General features: G+C 46.1%; 1 protein-coding gene across 9 annotated transcripts in view; it reads right to left on the bottom strand.

Moving 5' to 3' along the window:
• Window positions 1-271: 271 nt before the first annotated feature.
• The window catches only part of Sag (S-antigen, retina and pineal gland (arrestin)), a 47,016-nt gene continuing 25,362 nt past the window's right edge, over window positions 272-21,925 (bottom strand). For 3 of the 9 annotated variants that reach the window (XM_030252327.1, XM_011247944.3, XM_006529274.2), the window contains 8 exons: window positions 20,920-21,004; window positions 16,961-17,033; window positions 13,454-13,591; window positions 10,803-10,880; window positions 8,097-8,120; window positions 4,583-4,638; window positions 1,309-1,318; window positions 272-515 (listed from right to left, as the gene is read on the bottom strand). In XM_030252327.1, the coding sequence (XP_030108187.1) occupies window positions 407-515; window positions 1,309-1,318; window positions 4,583-4,638; window positions 8,097-8,120; window positions 10,803-10,880; window positions 13,454-13,591; window positions 16,961-17,033; window positions 20,920-21,004 (573 nt within the window). In that variant the 3' untranslated portion in view covers window positions 272-406. The remainder of the gene's footprint in view (window positions 516-1,308; window positions 1,319-4,582; window positions 4,639-8,096; window positions 8,121-10,802; window positions 10,881-13,453; window positions 13,592-16,960; window positions 17,034-20,919; window positions 21,005-21,925) is intronic. The other 6 variants (XM_030252328.1, XM_017319397.2, XM_030252329.1 and 3 more) reach the window with 4 other exon arrangements.

The following is a 21,925-nucleotide window of genomic DNA, read 5'->3' as shown; positions in this document are numbered from 1 at the left end:
TAACTCAGGAGCCTCTGAAAGGGCCCTGGAGCTAGGATTGGTCCCACGTGTATCCAGAGAAGCATGGCTGAGAAGCCCTGATGTCCCCCCCACCCCCGACACACACACACCTCCAAAACACGAGATCACAGTAGCACTGAGTTACTCTGTGAAAGGCTGTCCTTTCTTCTAGATGTTGCTCCTCACTCTCAGGCTCCAGAGACCCTAAAGGCATCAGGCTCTATGTAAGTGAAAACAGCCCAGTGCCCCAGCCATACAACCTGACACATGATAAGAGGACCCAGAGACTTTATTTCTGGGAGGAATGCTCATGCTTTGATATCTAGCATAACTTTGAGAGTCTACCGGGGGCTTCCCTCAAGGCACCCGGAACTACAAGCAGTTTCTAGGCATCTAGGCTAAGTCTTCACTCATCCTGGCCAGCATCCTCATCTTTCTTCCCTTCTGTGTTCTCTCCAGTATCTTTCAGATTTTGGCGAGCAAACTCTTCAAAAACCAAATTTTCATCCTGAACACTAGAAGAAAACAGACAACATGTTAATCAGTGCTTACTCTCAGAAGCTGAGGATAAAACCCTAAAAAAACAAGACCACTGATCTTTCTGTAGTAAAGGAACCAATCCAAGATGAATGTGTTCAGCCCTCAGGATGGAAGAGGGACCGTGTCATTCCCTGGATGAAAGAGGAACCATGTCATTCCCTGGATGGAAGAGGGACCATGTTATTCCCTGGATGGAAGAAGGACCATGCCTTTTTCTTCAGGGCTTTTTAGAGGTTTTGTTTTCTTTCAGTTTTTTTTTTGTTTGTTTGTTTGGTTGGTTGGTTGGTTTTTTTGAGACAGGGTTTCTCTGTGTAGCCCTGGCTGTCCTGGAGCTCACTTTGTAGACCAGGCTGGCCTCAAACTCAGAAATCCGCCTGCCTCTGCCTCCCGAGTGCTGGGATTAAAGGCGTGCGCCACCACCGCCCTCAGTTTTTTTCTTTTTGTTTTTGTGACAGTCTCATTCTGTAGCCCAGGCTGGCTTTGAAGTTGCAGTGATTCTCCTGCCTCAGCCTCCCATGTGCTTGGATTAAAGGTAACCCAACACTCCTAGCCAAGACTGTACTTAAAAGCTCTTTATCAAATAAACACAAGGGGGAAAGTAACAGAACCCACAGAACAAAAGACACGTCCAACATAGCTATGTGTGCACACATCTTACATTCTTAGGAGCAAAAGGACACAAGGACTCCGCACAGACATTCGGACAGGAGTTTGTATGGGGACGAGGGGGGTCACAGGAAACCCCAGAGAAGCTTCCAGATGACTTACCTTTCTTTTGCTGTAAGCCCAGAAAAGGAGAGAGAATAGAGAGGGGACGATCAGTTATTTATTTATTTATTTATTTATTTATTTATTTATTTATTTATTTAATGTATGTGTGAATACACTGCAGCTGTACTTCACACACACCAGAAGAGGGCATCGGATTCTATTACAGATGGTTGTGAGCCACCGTGCAGTTGCTGGGAATTGAACTCAGGACCTCTGGAAGAGCAGTCAGTGCTCTTAACCACTGAACCATCTCTTCAGCCCCAATTAACCTTTTTTAAAGATCTTTGTATTATTATGTCTAAGTACACTGTATCTATCTTCAGACACACCAGAAGAGGGTGTCAGATCTTATTACGGATGGTTGTGAACCACCATATGGTTGCTGGGATTTGAACTCAGGACCTTCAGAAGAGCAGTCAGTGCTTTTAGCCGCTGAGCCATCTCACCAGCCCCCCCAATTAATTTTTTAAATGAGGCTTTTGTATCCCATGTTAACCTCAAACTCAGTTTATAGCTGAGAATGACCTTTGAACTTCGGTCCTCTCAATCTTTTTTTTTTTTAATAAATTTTTGGGACAGGTTTTGAACTTACAATGTTCCTGCTCAGCCCTTCGGTAGCTGAAATATTAAGCCTGTGCCACCATGACTCTATCTCAAAATAACAAAAAGAAGGCTGGAGAGATAGCTCAGTGGTAGAGCACTTGCCTGGACATTCTAGGCTTAGATTCAACCCTCATTACAATGAAATTTTAAGATAAAATAAAACTTCTCTTCACAAAGGATACCCTAGAATTTTATTCTGCTGAGTAGAGGGACCTGGAGCCTAAAGAGGTAGACCACAAGAATGGCAACCCACAACTGAAAGGAACAATAAAAGCCAGGCAGCATTATACAGCAAATACTGGGAACAGATTGCCTGGGTCCTGGTTCCGGGGGGCCCTAAGTAATGACTGCACTCTGCCCAGAAGCTAACCAGCCAAGACTCAGGGCCCCAGGAAGCAGACCGGTAAGATGGAAGGCAGAAAGCACAGTCACTCATAAATCTCAGGAAATCAGAGTTTTGCAGCCATGAGTGATTTGTGCTAACTCCTGATCACTGAAATGTTTCATTATTAGGATTTTATGTTTATTTTTATTTTACATGTTTTAATGTTTTGCCTGTAGGTCAGTCTGTGCACCAGTGTATGAAGTACCCACAGTGGTCAGAAGAGGGTATCGGATCCCCTGAAACTGGGGTTACAGATAGTTGTGAGCTGGCTATGTGGGTGCTAGGAATCCAGCCTGTCCTCTGCAAGATGGCTCTTAACCACTGAGCCATCTCTCAGTCCCAACTCTGAAATCTTAAGGACACACACACACAAAATCACTGCTTCATCCAGACATGAGGAGTTGTCTAACCTAAGGTCCATAATGACTGAAAATACCCTGAGAAAGGAGAAAAACTCTACTTCTTCCAATGTAAATCACCTCTACTGAAAATTCCAGAGGGCTGGTGAGATGGCTCAGTGGATAAGAGCACCCGACTGCTCTTCCAAAGGTTCGGAGTTCAAATCCCAGCAACCACATGGTGGCTCACAACCATCCGTAAAAAGATCTGACTCCCTCTTCTGGAGTGTCTGAAGACAGCTACAGTGTACTTACATATAATAAATAAATAAATCTTTAAAAAAAAAAAAAAAAAAAAAAAGAAAATTCCAGAAAGCAACCCAACATAAACTATGGCATCTCAGGGCACTGCATTTTCAATTTCTTTGAAGGGAATCAGAACATCTGAATCTCGCACCATTTAAAAATTATTAATATTAATAATAATAATAATAATATTATTATTATTATTATTATTATTATTATTAATGGCTGGGAATGAAGCTTAGTAGCAGAACACTTGCCTAACATGTGAAATGCTGTGTTCATTCCTCAAAGAGAGAGATGGGGGGGAGGAAGGATTGAAGAATGTAAGGAAGAAAGGTATTAAAGAGCTCCTTTTCAAGACTTCGGGCCACTGGAGAGATGGCTCAGTGGTTAAGAGCACTGACTGCTCTTCCAAAGGTCCTGAGTTCAAATCCTAGCAACCACATGGTGACTTACAACCATCTGTAATGGGATCTGATGCTCTCTTCTGGGGTGTCTGAAGGCAGCTACAGTGTACTTGCATATAGTAAATAACTCTTTAAAAGGAAAAAAAAAGAGAGACTGCTTGCTGCTTGGCCAGGTGGTGGTGGCTCACACCTTTAATCCCAGCACTGTGAGGCAGAGGCAGGTAGATCTCCTGGTTCAAGGGCAACCGACAGCTAGGCCTGTCTCAAAAAATAAAGAAAAAAATAAAATAAAAGACCTCTTGAATCTATGTTTTCCTGGATTCCCATCCTGATTAGTTCCAAATAACTGCATAAACTAGCATTTAGTGAGCTGTATATAAATGAGCAAAACATACGACTAGACTAGCATGTGGCAAAGTCCACTGAGGGGTCTAATCTAAAATATTTGGTAAAGATACTTTGAGAAATTATTTTCTAATAGACTTGCTATTATAGCCTAGGTTCACCTCAAACTTGCCATCCTCCTGCCTCAGCCTGCCGAACACTGGGATTGCAGGCATTCTAGCACACCTACCTTCATTTAACTGTTTTTCTCGGAACCTCCTTGAGCTATGGCTCATACTACATCCCATTCACATCTTTGTAGTGACAACAAGGGAGTCCCCGTGTGTCAGAGATATGTGCAATGATTGCTCCGTCTAACATCCACACGAGAGTCAGTGGACAGATCATCAAATGGACCGGAGGTGGTGGGAAACCAGGCTGACCTCTTAAGTGTTTTCTGTAATCTCATCACTATCACTACTTTCAAAACTATGTAGCACCTTTTAAATGCCTGTTGACACTACAAAATGAGAGGCCTCCTGTTCCTACACAAAGCAGAGCCTCAGGCCCTTCAAACGATTTGTCCCTTACACCATCTCTAAATCTAAATTGAGACCTGTGGATAGCAGAGCTTATGCACTGACTGGGTCACTGATAAAAATCTCACTAGGTCATTCACACCCAACAGAGGGTAGGAGTGCTACACCCTTCACACACAGATAGAAGGTGGGCAGGCCCAGGACTGAGTAGGTGAGCCGGCTCTCTCTTCTAGGCTGATCTGGTGGTCACCCTGTGGATGACACCATGCTCAGACAGATAGTCAAGGAAAGCCAGGGATAAATTAGTGCCTAATAAATCTGCCAGAGGTAAATGGATGAGAGGCATCCTAGACAATGGCAATGACTGACCTGGATCCTCAGGCTGCGGGTGCATGAGGCGGAACGGCACCTCGGTAGCCACTTCACTAGAAAAAAGGAAGAATACAGGCTGGTGAGTGTATAAACAGACACGTGCGCATGTGCTTACACACACACACACACACACACACACACACAGAGTTACAGACCACACAGCACAAAACCAGGGCTGCAGAGAATCTCCAAAAGATTCATTTAGTGAGATGCAAAAGAAAGCAGACTTCAGGAAGTGGTCAGGCAGGAATTTGAAACTTATTCCCTGGAATGTGGTCCAGGAACTTCATTCAGGCGTGGCTGAGGCAGCCAGCGCTTCTAGCTCTCCGGATCCTAGCTGAAATGATGTGACACAGTGGGAAGAGAAGAGGTGATATCCTACAAGAAGGCTGGTTACCAAAAAAATGATTCATGGAGATGGAGAGGTGGCTCAGCGGTTAGGAGCACCTGCTGCTCTTCCGGAGGATCCTTATGGTGGTTGAATATGCTTGACCCATGGGAAGTGGCACTATTAGGAGTGGTGGCCTTGTTGGAATAGGTGTGGCTTTGTTGGAGGAAGTGTGTCACTGTGGAGGTGGGCTTTGAGGTCTCCTGGTGCTCAAGCTCTATCCAGTGTGGAAGAGAGACCCTCCTCCTGCTGCTGCTGCCCTTGGATCAAGATGTAGAAGCCTCCGCTCTTGGAGTGCCATGTCTGCCTGGATGCTACCATGATGATAAAGGACTGAACCTCTGAACCTGTCAGCCAGCCCCAGTTAAATGTTGTCCTTTATAAGAGTTGCCTTGGTCATGGTGTCTGTTCACAGCAATAAACCCCAAACTAAGACAACCCTGGTTCAGTTTCCAGGACCCAAATCAGGCAGCTCACAACTGCCTGTGATTCCAGCTCCAGGGGATCTAACACCCACTTCTGGACTTCACACATGATTGCACCTGTGTGCATACACCTTAAAATAAAATGAAATAAAAAACAAAATAAGACTATTCACTGCAGCAAGGACACATTTGAATACATCTTAAATTTGTATGTGAGGGGCTGGATCGTTAAGAGCATTGACTACTCTTCCAGAGGACCTGGCTTTGATTCCCAGCACCCACAAGAAGGTTCGAAAACCATCTTTAACTCCAGTTCCATAGGAGCTAACACACTCTTTCTGTGGATACCAGGCACATAAGTAGTATGCAGACATGCATAATTAAATAAAAATAACTTAAAATAATAATTGTTATAATAAGCAGAGAGTTCCTACAGTAATGGAAACCAAACTGGAAGCACAGTGTCCCAGCCCTATTCATTTATTTATTTAATGTACTGTGAGTACACTGTAGCTGTCTTCAGACAGCACCAGGGTGTCAGATCTCATTACAGATGGTTGTGAGCCACTATGTGGTTGTTGGGATTTGAACTTGGGACCTGCAGAAGAACAGTCAGTGCTCTTAACTGCTGAGCCATCTCTCCAGCCACAGCACCTCCCCCCCCCCCTTTTTTTTGGTTTTTGGTTTTTGGTTTTTGGTTTTTGGTTTTTGGTTTTTGGTTTTTGGTTTTTGGTTTTTGGTTTTTGGTTTTTGGTTTTTGGTTTTTGGAGACAGGGTTTCTCTGTGTAGCCCTGGCTGTCCTGGAACTCACATTGTAGACCAGGCTGGCCTCGAACTCAGAAATTCACCTGCCTCTGCCTCCCAAGTGCTGGGATTAAAGGCGTGTGCCACCATGCCTAGCAGTACCTCCTTTTTATGCCTGCACAAACTCTCCCTGCTGTTGTCCATCATGTGCAGCAATACTCTTCATTCACTCAACAGAATCACAGAACAATTCTAAGCATTCAAAGCCAAACTATGCACCATGGCTGGATGCTCTGGAAGGGCATGGTTGTCAGACAATCTGGAAAGCGGGACTACACTTCAGGACATCATCCCATCAGGTAAAAACTAAAGCGGGCAGAATTAACCTCAACCTCTGCTGTAGGACATACGTTACTCTCTTTATACTTATGTTTCCACAAGGCTGGAAATGAATCTCTTAGTCCCTCAGAACCACAATAATATTTTAAAGATCTCTGTGAAGCTGGTACAAAGACGGGCACACCCATCTCTTGCAGAAGAGGCAAGGTAGTGTCTACCACATCTCTAAGACCAAATGTTCTGGGACACATTAGAATTTATACGAAAAGAAGAAAGGAAAGGTGAGTTGGGGATACCCAGGGGGTCCCTACCCACTCAGAGGAGAAGGGAGGATGGGGGAAAAGATTGTGGGAGGAGGTGAGCGGGAGGAGGGCAGTGAGCAGAATGTAAGGTGAATAAGTAAATAAAAATAAAAAGAAAGGAAGGAAGGAAGGGAAGGGAGGGGAGGGGAGGGGAGGGGAGGGGAGGGGAGGGGAGGGGAGGGGAGGGGAGGGGAGGGAAGGGAAGGGAAGGGAAGGGAAGGGAAGGGAAGGGAAGGGAAGGGAAGGGAAGGGAAGGGAAGGGAAGGGAAGGGAAGGGAAGGGAAGGGAAGGGAAGGTCAGGAAGTTAGCCAAAGGGAAATCCAGAGGAATTATGAACAGAAGTGAAGAGAGGGGATGAGATAACACACTATGCCCTGCATCCCAGGACCCCTGCAGCCTACCCAGCATTGACCTGCTTACAGTGACCCAGGTACAGGCCAGATCTAGATGAAATGTCAGGTAAAACACAGAGGTGGGCAGTAAAAATATAGGCCAGAATGATTGAGCTCCAGACCTGCAACATTCCAACTCCCCACATCACAAGAGATGCTAATCAGTCAGTCTGCACGGTAGGCCCAGGAGATGGAAGCAGATGATAAGAACCCAGGAAAAGAACTATGTCAGGTGAATGTCTGTCTCAAACTTCTTGATTCTTTGTCCGTGGTTCAAAACACACACTGTCACTATTCATATGTACCAAAAGGTAGAAACAATTCAAGTGTCTGCTGGGAACTAAAGTTTCCAGAAAAAAAGAAAGAAAGAAAAAAAGAAAGAAAGAAAGAAAGAAAGAAAGAAAGAAAGAAAGAAAGAAAGAAAGAAAGAAATGCTACATCTTTGTTAAAAATTCTATAAGGCTGAATGACTGACTGATCAGAAATCCTGTGACTGTGGAGGGTGGAAATGTTGCAGTTTTCATAGTATATCATTAGACGTTGTTAGCCATTTATTGCCTACCCTTGTATTTGACCTGACATCCTTATATCGTTTGGGAGATATACAAAGAGACCCCTAGCTTCCACCAGCCCCAAATCTAAAAATGCCACCAACCAAGACAGTACCTATAGCAGAGATTTCCCTACCCCGATATACCCTGTCCGCCTGATGTTCCCACCAATGTGTTTTTTAAAATACCTTGATTTATGATGTTCTTTTTCTTTTATTATTAAAAACCTTCAGCAACTGTGTCATTACATTATCTTTGAGCACTGCTGCCCAGAAACTGGTCTTTACCAGTTTCTGCTTGGCTGCAAGCTCCGCATACTCCACTTGCAGGGAGCTGAGTAGAGAAGGGAAAGGACGACGAGGAGGCTTACCTGGATGTGAGCTCTCCTAGAAAGCTAGAAAGCACAAAGCAGACATTCATGGTAAGTCCCCAGAGCCCACACTACGTCAGACCCCAGGGTTCAAAGGCAGGACAGTCCCCAACCCAGTCTGGTAGGCATAGCTCTCACTCCCTAGCACAGATTCCCCGAAGTCCTCTGGAGCATGGGGCCTCTCAGTGCTCAGTTTCACTGCTTCCTGCTGTGGGTTTCTCCTCTTTCTCCCAAGGATTTCTTAAAAAGTGGATTCACTTAGAAGTGAACATAAGCCACAACCAGAAAATTTCAGCCACTCTATGGTGGCAGAGCATGCCTGAGGCCCCAGTCCTCTCAAGAAGCAGAGGCAGTGGGAAGCTCTCTCAAAATACATTTAAAATCTTGAGAGATAGAGATAGAGGAAGAGGGAGAGGGAGAGGAGGGAGAGGGGGAGGGGGGAGGGGGAGAGGGAGAGGGGGAAGAGGGAGAGGGGGAGAGAGAGGGAGAGGGAGAGAGAGGGAGAGGGAGAGAGAGGGAGAGGGAGAGAGAGGGAGAGGGAGAGAGTGGGAGAGGGGGAGAGAGGGAGAGGGGAAGAGGGAGAGGGGGAGAGAGAGGGAGAGGGGAAGAGGGGGAGAGGGAGGGGGAGCTCCCAGTCACAGAGCAGAGGCCTCAGGGATGCACTGTTACAGCTGTCCCTGTCTCTCTTACACTGATCTCAGGATCCCTGGTGGGGGTGTTCCCAGTCTCAGTGTGTTCAGTAGATGGTACTGAATTTGCATATGACCCCCACACATACCTTTCCCTAGACTCTGAGCCATCCCTACTTCATTTACGATGTCTTAGGGATAGTGGCCTGTACTGTCTAAGGAATAAACAAGGTGAGAAGCCTGCACACATCCAGCTCAGAAACATTTTGTTGCTGTTTCTTGTTTTTAAGACAGGATCTCTCAATGTAGCTGTGGCTGGCATTGAACTAGAAACTATTTTTCCCCCAAGTATTTTCAATTTGTCATTTGTTGAAATTAAAGATACAGTATTCAAAGACATGGAAAATCAACTGTATTGCACTCATTTTTTTATTTATTATTTATATTTACTGTAAGATGAAGCTTTATCCTGTTTTTAGATCATAGAGGGGAAAGGAAAGAAAAAAAATCTGATTTGAAAATACCAGGAGTATCCAGGACAGTCAGGGCTATATAGTGCGACTGTGTGTAAAAGAAAGAAAGAAAAAGAAAAAGCCAAGAAATATAAATACCACTTTAAGCAGAGCCAAGCAAAGTTGGGCAACTCTCTCCCTACTTAAAAATAGGGACATTTATGGAGCCTCTCATGACCAGGCTAGCACAGCCTGGTCAAGAGAAAAGGCCAGCAAGCACACTTGGGAATGGACACGGAAAGGAAAATGGGGGAAAGGAAAATGGGAATTCAATTTCTTCTGTTTTGATTAGAGTAAGGATACTGATCACACACACACACAGAGAAAGAGGGGGGGGGGGAGTAGTGGACTCTTGTGGCTGGAAAGATGGCTAAGAGCACAGACTATTCTTTTTCTGTTTTGTTTTCTGAGAGAAGGAGAGTTTCTCTCTCTCTAGCCCTGGATGGCCTGGAACCTGAAATGTAGACCAGGCTGGCCTTGAACTCACAGAGATTTACCTGCCTCTGCCTCCCTACCACAGGGGCTGAAGGTATGCATTACATGTGCATTACATACATGCAGGCATAATAGCTGTACACATAAAATAAAACTTACAAAGTCCTTAAAAGGAAGCCATTTCTTTAGAACTCTCAATAGCAGTAATTTTGTATGAAAAGGTAACCCCCTAATTCTCTGATTACATGTTAGGGAATGGAAGGAAGGAAGGAAGGAAGGAAGGAAGGAAGGAAGGAAGGAAGGAAGGAAGGAAGGGAGGGAAAAGTCTAAGATAGAAACAACCTTTTTTTTTTTTTTTTAGTCCCTGATATACCAGAATTTATAGCAATCCTCTTAACTAAATTTCCCAAGAAGCAGGATTCCCAAGCGTGTACATCAGCATACCATACTTGAGTTTTTGTTTTTTAAGACAGGGTCTTATGTAGCCCAGTCTGGCCTTAAACTTTCTGGCCAAGGATAACTTTGAACTTCTGAACTTCCTGTCTCTAGCTTGCAATGTAGAATTACAGGCACACACCATGCCTGGTTTATTTGGTGCTAGGGATCAGAGGCAGGGCTTTTTGCCTGTTAGGCAAGCACTATACCAACTAAGCCCCAATTTAAAAAACAAAACCAAAGCCAGTGACTATGTATCACACTGCTTCTTAATCCTACTTCAGCCTCCCAAAGTGGTTCACGCCCCGACACTGAACCCAAATAAAGGAAGATTTACAGAGAGTTCATTAGGCAGCTACTGATCTTTCTGAAATTTGAAAATTAAATTGATGTCATTTTTTTTTTTATTTTTAACCCAGCAAGGCAATTTACTTTTACAAAGGGGGTCTGGATGCCATTCCGGTCTGTCAGCCTCCACTGTGTGTGCAGATGTACACCCACTTGCGTACAGCGGTTCTCATGGTGCACACCTTTTGGTTTGCTTTCCCAGTATACATTGCCTCCAAACAAAACTGCAGAAGCTGACACACGGAACCATGCTAAACTCTACATAGGCATCAGTAGGTACCTCGGGCTTACTTTGCCATCCACCTGCCAGTCACTGAGAAGACAGAAATGGCACACTCAACACTTACCCCGACACCGTGAGCTTCACCTTGATATGGTATGACACCAGGATCCCCATGACGGTCCGGTCGATGCCCTCCTTGATGCTACCCAATCAAAAAGAAGAGGGGTTATGAGAACAGAGCCAGGGTGAGAACCATTCCTTTGCCTGCCAGGGCCATCATTCTGAAGATGGTGTCTCAGAACTGGAGAACTCCATGGATTACCTTCAAGTCTTAAAACTTCATCCATTAATGGGGCTGGGGAGTGGGTTTTCTGCATCCTTCCCTAGGGTGCTCACACAGGGCACAGCATCTGTCCTCCTCGGAGCTCAGCCTCTGACCTAAATCACTCTCCTGTCTCCTCCCTGTCTCCTGTACTGCACACCATGCTGCAGCTGCTGAGCCCTCAGGTTCTGAAGCCAGAGAGTTCAACCCATTCAGGTTCCAACTTCAGCAAACAGTCTTTGAAATATCCTTTCAATGAAATGCCTTTGCCATATCCTACCCAGCTCTGCCCTGAGGAACCATGAGCACCAACCTTGCTGACGTCAAACCCACCCAAAAGGTCCTTCTCATTTTTGTGCACCCTAACACCTCCAGCTGTAAAGCCTAGACTCAGCCAGGTAGCACTGGGCCCAGCTCTCCTGCACTCTACTCATAAGAAAGGCACAGAGACGCTTGCCTATCACTTGATCACAGGATCAGGCTTGTTCTGGGTCGCACCCAAAAGCTCTGTGTGCCCAGCAACCAGCATGGCACCTGACACCAAGGGAAAGCCCACTCAAATGGATGGACAAGGAGTGTGACACGTGACCAAAGAGAGTGACGTGTGACCAAACGGAGTGAAGGGTTAACTCCAGGCTCCATGAATATAGTCATGTTTCCTCAGTGGACATTTTGTCACAGACTATTATCTCCTATGACCCAACGTGGAAGACTTAAGTATCCTATGATGTCTCACAACAGGAATTATGGGATGGAAAATGACTGAAATCTATAAGCTACTGTGAACCCCAACAGAAATCTCAAAAGAGATGCCTGAAGGCACGGAGAACTGTGTCCAGCCCGGGGCCTTCTGTTGGATCATGTGCTCTAAGACTACAGCACTCCCCAAAGAGTATCATCTCTGGTGGGAGGACGGAGGCAGGACCTGAGGCCATGCTCTTGCTGGAATTGGCCTGTAAGCTTGTGCTATATGGAAGACCCAAACACAGGGAACAGAACATGTCTGAGACTTCAAGGGTTCTCACCACCATATTCCTGAGTGGGAGAGCCAGGGTAGAGTGGACTTGCTTAACAATGAACTCTTTGCAGAAGGGTATGCCATTGGCTGTGGGAAGCCGCCCCCACATTCGCCGTTACAAGATGGCGCTGACAGCTGTGTTCTAAGTGGTAAACAAATAATCTGCGCATGTGCCAAGGGTAGTTCTCCACCCCATGTGCTCTGCCTTCCCCGTGACGACAACTCGGCCATGGGCTGCAGCCAATCAGGGAGTGATACGTCCTAGGCGAAGGATAACTCTCCTTAATAGGGACGGGGTTTCGCTTTTGTTTTTGGGCTTGCTCTCTTGCTCCTAAAGATGTAAACAATAGAGCTCTTGCTCTGCGCTCTGGCGCTCTGGCACTCTGGCGCTCTGGCTCCTAAAGATGTAAGCAATGGGGGGTTTACACTCTTGCTCCTGAAGATGTAAGCAATAAAGTTTTGACGCAGAAGATTCTGGTTTGCTGTGTTCTTCCTGGCCGGTCGTGAACGCGTGTAAGAATTGGCATCAGTTCATTGGCCCCTTTAAATTGATGTATGGCATCAGTTTTCATTCCCTGGAATTTCTCAAACATGCTTTAGAATCTAACACAGGCAGTTGGCAAATTATCCTCAGAAAACCCCTTGATTCTAACCTTCATTCTGCCAAATATTCACTGTCCCCACTACTAGCCTCACAGAATGTAAGCTACAGGTCTGTCTGGGGGGTCAGAACACTCCCCCTCTTTTTTCATTGGGCATCACCTCTGAGGGGAGCCTACTGGGGCCAGGAAGGAGCACCCTGCACATCCTATGGGAGAGGGCAGTATATAGGCTGCAAGCCTGGGTCTTGGCTCCTGCCTCACACCATCAGCGGTTAGTAGCTTATAATCTCGCAGCAAACAAGGCCTAGAAAGGCAGCTAGCAACTGGCTTCACTGCAGAGATTATCCCCCTATAGTCTTTGCCTAAATCAATCTAGCAGTTCTCCAACAGAATAGGCAGGTCAGCTCCTCTTTTCAACAAAATCTGGTACGTATCCGTAGCCACTGGGTCTTTCCAGATGGAAACTGAATGAATGGAAATAGCCAAATACAACAACCCAGGTTATGTGTTCAGGCACCATACTTTACATACATTGTTCCAATTAGTCTTCATCACTAGCATGTGACATTGGAATTTGCTATTACTCCCACTTTACAGACCAGAAAACTAAGGTTCTCAGAGAGCTCAAGGAACTTAGCCGTGGTCACCCAGAGGGCAGGCAGTGACACTATGGTTGGTATAAGGCTATGCCCAGAGCCAGCCTGGGCAACTATAACATCATGCATGCCACAGTGGAAGTGGGAGCATTACTGATATGCCTGCCTGTGAGCCTCTGGGGAAGCCCGGTACCAGCCCTGCACGGGTGACCCATTCACAGAGCATCCAGGACTTACATGGTGCTGGAGGCCAGGTTTGTGTCCTCATGCTTGATCTTCCCATCCAGCGCGATGCCTCTTCTTTCTCTGTTGTTAGCCAGTAGGGGCACCAGCACCAGTGTCTTGGTCAAAGTGCTGTTTGGCTGCACTTTTTCTCTTGAGGAAGAATCATAGAGAGTTCTATGGCTGTGACAGTCACAATTAATACCTTGTCCTGGCCACCATTAATTAACATCTCAAGATCCTACCTGCCGTGGGCATTTTTAGAGTGAAAGTTTCCCTTACCAAACAGACATGCTGTTAGTCCTGAGCCTGAGGGGCAGCAAGACTATGACACTTCAGGGCTGGAGAGATGGCTCAGTTGGTAAAACATGTGCCATAGAGTCCTGAGGGAAGCCCTGTGCTACCATGTTCAGTGTGTCTGTAAACAACCACTGGAGAGCTAGAAGATGGATCCCCGGAGATCATAGGCCTGCTAGTCTCGCTCAGTCACTGAGATCCAAATTCAGTGAGAGACTTTGTCTAAAAAATGTAAGGTGTAGAGATGGCTCAGTAGTTGAGAGTTCTTGACTCTCTTGCAGAGGACCAGAATTCAGTTCTCTGCACCCACGTGGTAAATCACAGCCACCTGTAACTTTAGTTCCAGGGAATCAAATGCCTCCTCCTGGCCTCCAGAGGCACCAGGCACAAACAGAACACACACACACACACACACACACACACACACACACACACACACACACACAGCATACACAAAAGGTTGGGACATTCATTCCCTCAAGCCTCTTGACTTGTTCTGAATTACGAAAACCTCTGAAATGTTCTGTGAGGTTAAATAAGACCAATACTCAGCAGTGGTGGTACATACTGGTAATCCCAAGACTCAGAAGATTGAGACAGGAAGATCATGAGTTCTAGACCAGCCTGGACTACATAGTGAAAGTCTGTCTTATAAAAGCAAAAACAACAAGACCAGAAGCAAATGAAACTCACTAAAAATCTAGCTGAGTGTAGTGGCATTGTCCTTTAATGCTAATACTTGAGAGGCAGAGACAGGAGAATCTCTGTGTATTCAAGGCTATCCTGATCTACACAGCCATAAAGAGACCCTTTCCTGAGTCCCACTGTGGGCAGTGTCAGCAAAGAAGCTGATACAGAACCACTGTAGCCAAAACTGTCCATACTAGGAAGGATAGACCGTGTGACTGATAGGTCTGTAACCACTTATAACCCAGGTCAGTCTGATCAGTCAGTTCAAAGATCTCTCTCTCTCTCTCTCTCTCTCTCTCTCTCTCTCTCTCTCTCTCTCTCTCTCTCTCTCTTCCCCTCTTCTCCCCTCCTCTCCCCTCTCTCCCCTCTCTCCCCTCTCTCCCTCTCTCCCCTGTCTCCCCTCTCTCCCCTCTCTCCCCTCTCTCCCCTCTCTCCCCTCTCTCTCCTTCTCTCCTCTCTCCTCTCTCCTCTCTCCTCTCTCCTCTCTCCTCTCTCCTCTCTCCTCTCTCCTCTCTCCTCTCTCTGTGTAGCCCTGGCTGTTTTGGAACTTACTCTGTAGACCAAGCTGGCCTTGAACTCACAGAGATCTGCCTGCCTCTGCTGAGATTAAAGGTATTCAACATCACTGCCCAGCTTGGCTCCCCTCTTTCTTTACTGGGGTTCCTGCAGAGGGCTGTGGGGTTTCCTATGAGTGAAAGACAGAAGGAACCCCACTCTGAGGGTCAATTCTGGGACCTGGCTAGAGACACAGCACTCCTGGGATTCCAGAGTGGTATCTGGGCTGGACAATTCATTCTGCAGTGCACATCCTAGCAACCAGGCCTGGGCTGCAGGCAGAAGGTAGAGTATGGCTTGCAACAATGCTGGCTGGGAGCCAGCATCAGGACCACTTCCTGAATGAGTTCCCAGACATCTGGACATGTGAACTGTCTCCCATGGGAAGGACGCCCCTGTTTGCACCCCAACCCCCGGGAGTTTAAAGCAGCTTCTGCTTCTCCTGCCTCTAGTGAGTTCAGGAAACTCTTGCAAAGTTTTGCTTGAGCTAGGGGTGGCCACATCCTACCACCTGGGTTGTGGTGTTCTCTCTCTCTCTCTCTCTCTCTCTCTCTCTCTCTCTCTCTCTCTCTCTCTCTCCTCTAGCAGAAGAGGGCCTTTGGGCTAGGCTGTACTGTAGTAGAACCTGCGGAAGCCAGGCCCACAGCTGTGTTCAGGGCCATTAGGATCTCATACTGCATGGTCAGCAGCAGCTTACAACGGATGTTTGACCCGGTTTGAGGAACCCTGCCCACCAGAGCCCTGGTTGCTGGATGTGTCTGGAACAGTGCTGGGCTCTTGCAGCCTTCTGAGTGGCTTCTACATTGAGACCAATGTGATTTAGTCGTAATGGGATGGTTTTGAGAAGGGCCTTGGAGATGAGAGAAAACAACTCAGGATGTGTCTGTGAGAACATTTCCAGAGAAGATTAGCCCAGAGGGAAGGCTGCCCTGGATACAAGAGCCACCATTGCAGAGGCTAGAAACCTGGCTGTCATCAAAGGGGGAGCAGGGGTATCCTGCTAATGCCTGCATTCCTTGTTTCCTGAGCTGTTCTGCTCTGCCACGCCCACCCTGCTGTGATCAATAGAAACTGTGAATGGAAACAGATATTTCTGTGACAGTTTGTTTTCTCAGATACGTGCCTGTGCCTAAACAATGAAAAAGCTAACATGATATGGCCCCATTTCTAGACTGCTCTGCCCACCCCCGACCCCCGGGAAATCCTAGAATGGTGTCCATTCTCCCGAGGATCATTTGGTCCAAAAAGCACACAGAGTTTTGAATGAGAAACAGGAAATGGTATAGAGATACACACACACACACACACACACACACACACACACACACACACACACACACATCTGGTGTAATCTTCCTGCAAATTCTGCTACAGTAAAGGCTATCATTCTAGCCCGAGGGCCCCCTTCCATGACAGTCAAGCTGGGGGGGAGACAGACAGACAGACAGAGAGAATGAAACATGCATGCAGACACACACACACACACGTGTGTGTGTGTGTGTGTGTGTGTATATATATATATATATATATATATGTATATATAGATATATGCATATATAGATATACGCATATATATATATAGATAGATATAGATATATATATATACACACACATACATATCATAGCCCTAGCCTGGGCTAATAGCTCATTTAGTCATCTTCTGGGGGCAGGACGAGCATCTCATTCCTGTCAACACATTCCAAGGATACACAGAGCCCTTCTTGTTCCCATAGTGACCTTACTCTCTAGATTTCTCTCCTCCGGTCCCTTGTTTATAAAGACTGTTCTCCCAGCCTAAGAGATGGACCCAGAGGCAAAATAAACACATAGCCTAGCCTGCCTTGCTTCATAGCTCTTGATGGGAGAAAGGGGGAAGAAAGCAAAGGCTTTCTTTTCAGAAAAGGCAAAGTTCCCTCTTCAGAAGAGGAAGCTGACAAAGCGGGCTGCCGCCCAGGAAGTGGAAAGACACCTGCTACTTACTGTGTTTCCTCCGAGGCTACAGGCTTGACGTAATAGTCACTTGAGTAGAGAACCACATTGGCTATCTGTTCCACTGCAAAGGGAAGACAGGAGGGGGTGGTCAGGGCAGCCCCTCGTGCCTTCAAGGAGACACACAGGACCATTTGACTCTGGCTTTCTCAGCCCTCGGCTTCAAGCTGCAATTTTTCAAGGTCTGGTTGCAGGCCATTTCTGTATACCAGTGACTCACTCTGCGTTACCAAAACACCGGGCTCTGAGATTCGGCTCCAGGAAGCACCCTTCTCTCCTCCAAACCCATAATCTCTTAAAATCAAGCTTGAGGATTAAGAGAAACAATTTCAAGTTCCCATCACAGTACCCAACTTATAGAAAACTACTAATGTTTTGTTTCAGAAAATTTCACCGTTTCAAGGTCATTGGTATTATTTTCCAATATATTTTGAGAAATATTTTTTTTTTATTTTGAAAAAGGCTTTCCTGTGTAACCCAAGCTGGCCTAGAACTCACAACTCTGCCTCAGGCTCCCAAGTGCTAGGTTACAAGTATGCACCAACACACTTTGCTGAGAAGTAAATTGTTTTTAAATTTTATTTATTTATTTTATGTATATGAGTACACTGTAGTTGTACAGATGGTTGTGAGCCATCATGTGGTTGCTGGGAATTGAATTCAGGACCTCTGCTCACTCTGGCCCCACTCATTCCAGCCCAAAGATTTATTTATTACTATAAATAAGTACACTGTAGCTGTCTTCAGAAATACCAGAAGAGGGCATCTGGTCTCATTAGAAATGGTTATGAGTCACCATGTGGTTGCTGGTATTTGAACTCAGGATCTCTAGAAGAGTAGCCAGTGCTCTTAACCACTGAGCCATCTCTCCAGCCCCGAGAAGTAATTTCAAATACAAGTATGCAATGATACATGATCAATTTTGCAGCTGTTTCTGAAAGTTTGCTTCTGTTCTTTCAAAATTGAAATTACAACCCCAGGGTGACATTATTTTTAAAATTTGCATCACTGGAGGAGGCCACGAACATGTCAAGGACTTGTTGGGAGGTCAGAGGACAACTTGTGGGAAAGTCATTCTCTCCTTCCCCTACATGAGTTCCAGAGATCAAAGTCATGGCACCAGGCTGGGAAGCTGGCATTTTTGCCAGCTCATCCCAGTAGCCCAAGTGAGCATTCACTGTGAAGAGAAGGGCTTTCTGGGAAGTGATGGAGTTGTGGGGACAGCACACTCATGAGTGGATTCCGTGGCCTTAACAAGGAGGTTCCAGGAGCTTGTTGGATGAGCTGCTTGTCAGATGAATCTGCCAATGCCCTGATCCTGAACTTTCCTGTGTGCTGTCAGCTGGCCATAGCGGCACACACCTGCAACTCACTACTAGGGAGGCAGCAGTAGGAGGAGCACACGTTTGAGGCCCACATCTCAGTGTGTGTGAGCCACCTAGTTTATGGTGTTTTTGCCATAGCAGCCTGAAGGGGCAGATAGACTCTACTACACCAATCAAGGAAGCCATTGGCACTGCATACAATATGCTGAATAACTCAGGCCCATAGAGAATTAAACCAACATAAAACAAGGCTGGATTAATATTCATAATCACAAAAAGGAAAAAAAACCATAGATTCTCTAATATACATGCACACAATTCCTGACTTTCATCTTCAGTGGACGTGCAGGGAAAGTGGAACGTATGTCTGACACTGCTATAGCTGAATAATACACAGAGGTTTAATTAGCCCCTGGCTCTGGAAGCTGGAACTCCCAAGTGGTGTTGGCCTCTGATAAGGGCCTTCCTGTTTGATCATAATAGCCAAGGACCTCAAATGGCAGAGACATTTAATGGCTAATTTAAGTCTCTTTACTTCATGTCATTATAGTGTCATTATAGGCCCTTCCTCAGAACCCCATCTGACCTTAGCTACTTCCCAAAGTTTTACCTGCAAATATCATTAACATGTGAATGTGGAGATCAAATTTCAAACCCTTGAACATACAGTGAGCACATTCAAACGATAGCAGATAACTGGGCTATACAACCAACTGGTTGGCATGGGGTAAACCCTATTTTGTACATATGTGCACACTCGTGTACGCACATATGTATACACTGAAGAATGAACCCAGGACCTGGCCTATGCCCAGCAAGCAAGCTACAAACTGAGCAACATCTCTAGCTTTTTCAAAACTGGGATTTCACGTAGTCTAGTCTGGCCTCTGCTTGTTGCTGTGGCTGACCTTGAACTCCTGAGCCTCTTGCTTGCTCAGTCCAGTTACAATGACTAATGTAACACTGAAATTCCCATATCCGTTGTCCAGGGCGACCTGGTATGACTACTTACTCTGATGTTGTAAATCTACCTACCTCAGCTTGGCCAGCAAATGTTTTAGCTGAAAGTTGAAGTCTGAATTTGCTCACTCAGATCAATCCACTTTGCTTTTTGTTTCTTCCTTCGTTTTGCCCACAGAGGACCTACACTTTTTTGGTTTTGTTCTACACTTTTAATGTCTTGAGAGAAAAGCTAGGTATGTTGCCCAGACTGGCCTCAAGCTGACAACCGTTCTGTCGCCTGACAGCATGGACCACAGGTGTGTGCTACAACGGGCTAAGGAAATATATAGATCAGTAAGGGGGGTGGGGGGCTCCACTGCAGCATACAACAGAGCTGACCTTTGTTAGATGCTCATTCAAGGGAAGACGTCACACATCACTACTCAGGAAAGCACTGCTGGGGACCTGTACTTAGCCTATAGGCCTGAGAAGGTGGACAACGAGCCAACTTGGGATTCAAGGGTGACATAACAGATTAAGCCCAGTATTTTCAAATCCAGTGCCTTGCTGTATTGGTCAGCAAAAGCTATCAAATTCCAAAAAAGGAAAGTGGGGCTGGAGAATGGTTCATGGTTAAGGTTTAAATCCCCAAACCCACAGGGCAGCTAACAACCGCCTGTGACTCCAGTTCCAGGGAATCTGATGCCCCCTGATATGATACGGGTACTGCACATATATGGTAAACAGCCATTCACACAGGTAAACACCCACATGCATTAAATAATTAAACAAGCAAACGAAAACAAAAGGGGGAAGGTTCTCCCTGGACTCCCCAAGAGAGACCTGGCTCGGAGGGGTGTCTCTGGAAAGGCATGACCATGGGAAGACGGGAAGGCCATCTGCTAGAGACAAACTTCCAACACAAAGGCAATGGCGGAGAATGCATGACTTGTTGTTTTGAGGTAGGGTCTCCCACTGCCCAGGCTGGCCTCAACATGGACATATAGCCAAGGCCAACCTTGATCTTTCTAGTGCTGACACTCTATGCATGCACCATTTAAGTTATGTGGTGCCAGGGATTGAACCTAGAGCCTCCATATGCTTTACCAACTGAGGCGAACGTAGTGACTTCTAATGTCCTTCTCTTTTTTTTTTTTTCTTTTTAAAGATTTATTTTATTATTAATATATGTAAGTACACTGTAGCTGTCTTCAGACACTCCAGAAGAGGGAGTCAGATCTTGTTGGGGATGGTTGTGAGCCACCATGTGGTTGCTGGGATTTGAACTCTGGACCTTCGGAAGAGCAGTCGGGTGCTCTTACCCACTGAGCCATCTCACCAGCCCTGTCCTTCTCTTTTTAAGATCCTGCTATCAGCCAAGCGGTGGTGGCGCATGCCTTTACCTCTGAGCACGTGGGGAAACAGGGGCAGGCAGATCTTTGAGTTTGAGGCCAGCCTGGTTTATTAAGTGAGTTCCAGGACAGCTAGGACTACTTAGAGAAACCCTGTCTCAAAAACAAAAGCAAAAACAAAAACTGCTGCTATCAATGAAAACAGGAACAGGCAGATCTAAGGGCACTGTTGGGGCGGGGCCTTACCAGGCTAGAGTGGGTCTTAGGAAATAGCATGAGGCTGAGGGATTCTAGAAAGCCCCGAGTCTCAGTATAGAGATGAGAGTCCCACCTGATACTTTAATCTTCTTCACAACCTTGTCGGTGTTGTTGGTCACGGTCACAGTCACGGGGATGGGCTCCCCATGGAAATATATCTGCAAAGTGAGAGAGAAGTCAAAGAGAAGAACGGAGCACAATGGATGGCATCTGTGAGCTGAGGGCTCCCCAGACCAAGATTTCCTTAGTCCCGTTCCAATAGATAAGGCTGACAAACCCCAGTGTTAGAAAATCTTAACTGATAACATTTCCTCTAGAGAAGGCTATCAACATGTTCAGCCTCATCTGCAGAAAGAATGCCGAGGAGGTTGAGGGGTGTCATGGTCAACTTTGTCACTTGACACAACCGAGAATCACTTGGGAAGAGAGTCTTGAGAAAGATCATCTACCTCAGGTTAGTCTGTGGGGAGTTGTCCTGATTGTTAATTGATGTGGTCAGAGCCAGACCCACTGTGAGTGGCGCCATTCCCTAGGCAGGGGTTTCTTGGAAGTTCCTGCCTTGACTTCATTGTTTGGGGGGTGAGATGTGTGAAATGAACCGAAGGCACAAGGATTGCTGGCTGACAGAGCTTTACCCAGCAGCACCCTGTGCCATCCATGCCCACACATGTGTACACAGCACCTGAGGCTCTGGCTAACCTGTCCATCATTGACTTTGGACCATGAGAGCCTTGGTCTTCACCTTCTACTCCCATGACTCTCCTCACTGATGACATCACTCTTAACATGGCTGCCCCATGAGTTTTCTATGAAATCTGAATTTGCCAAGAAAGTGAACAACTTAAAGTAGTACAGTGAGCAATGCTGCCTCAGAGAATTGAATGTCCAGGAGTAGCCAAGGTGGCTGGAAGGGGCTGTATACTTACAATCTCTACAGCCCCCAGACTATGGGGAGAGCCAACAAGTACAATGGTAAAGCCATAGTGGCTTATGGTGACTAGCTCCAAATTAGTGGAAATAAGCTGGTAATTTGCAAACATCTATGCTTTCACTAGAGCAGACCCAAGGTGACTTGTGTG

Source organism: Mus musculus, chromosome 1 (genome assembly GCF_000001635.26).
Source record: "Mus musculus strain C57BL/6J chromosome 1, GRCm38.p6 C57BL/6J".
Taxonomy (NCBI): domain Eukaryota; kingdom Metazoa; phylum Chordata; class Mammalia; order Rodentia; family Muridae; genus Mus; species Mus musculus.
The sequence above is the reverse complement of the archived record's forward strand: the minus strand, read 5'-3'. Positions and strand labels throughout refer to the sequence as shown.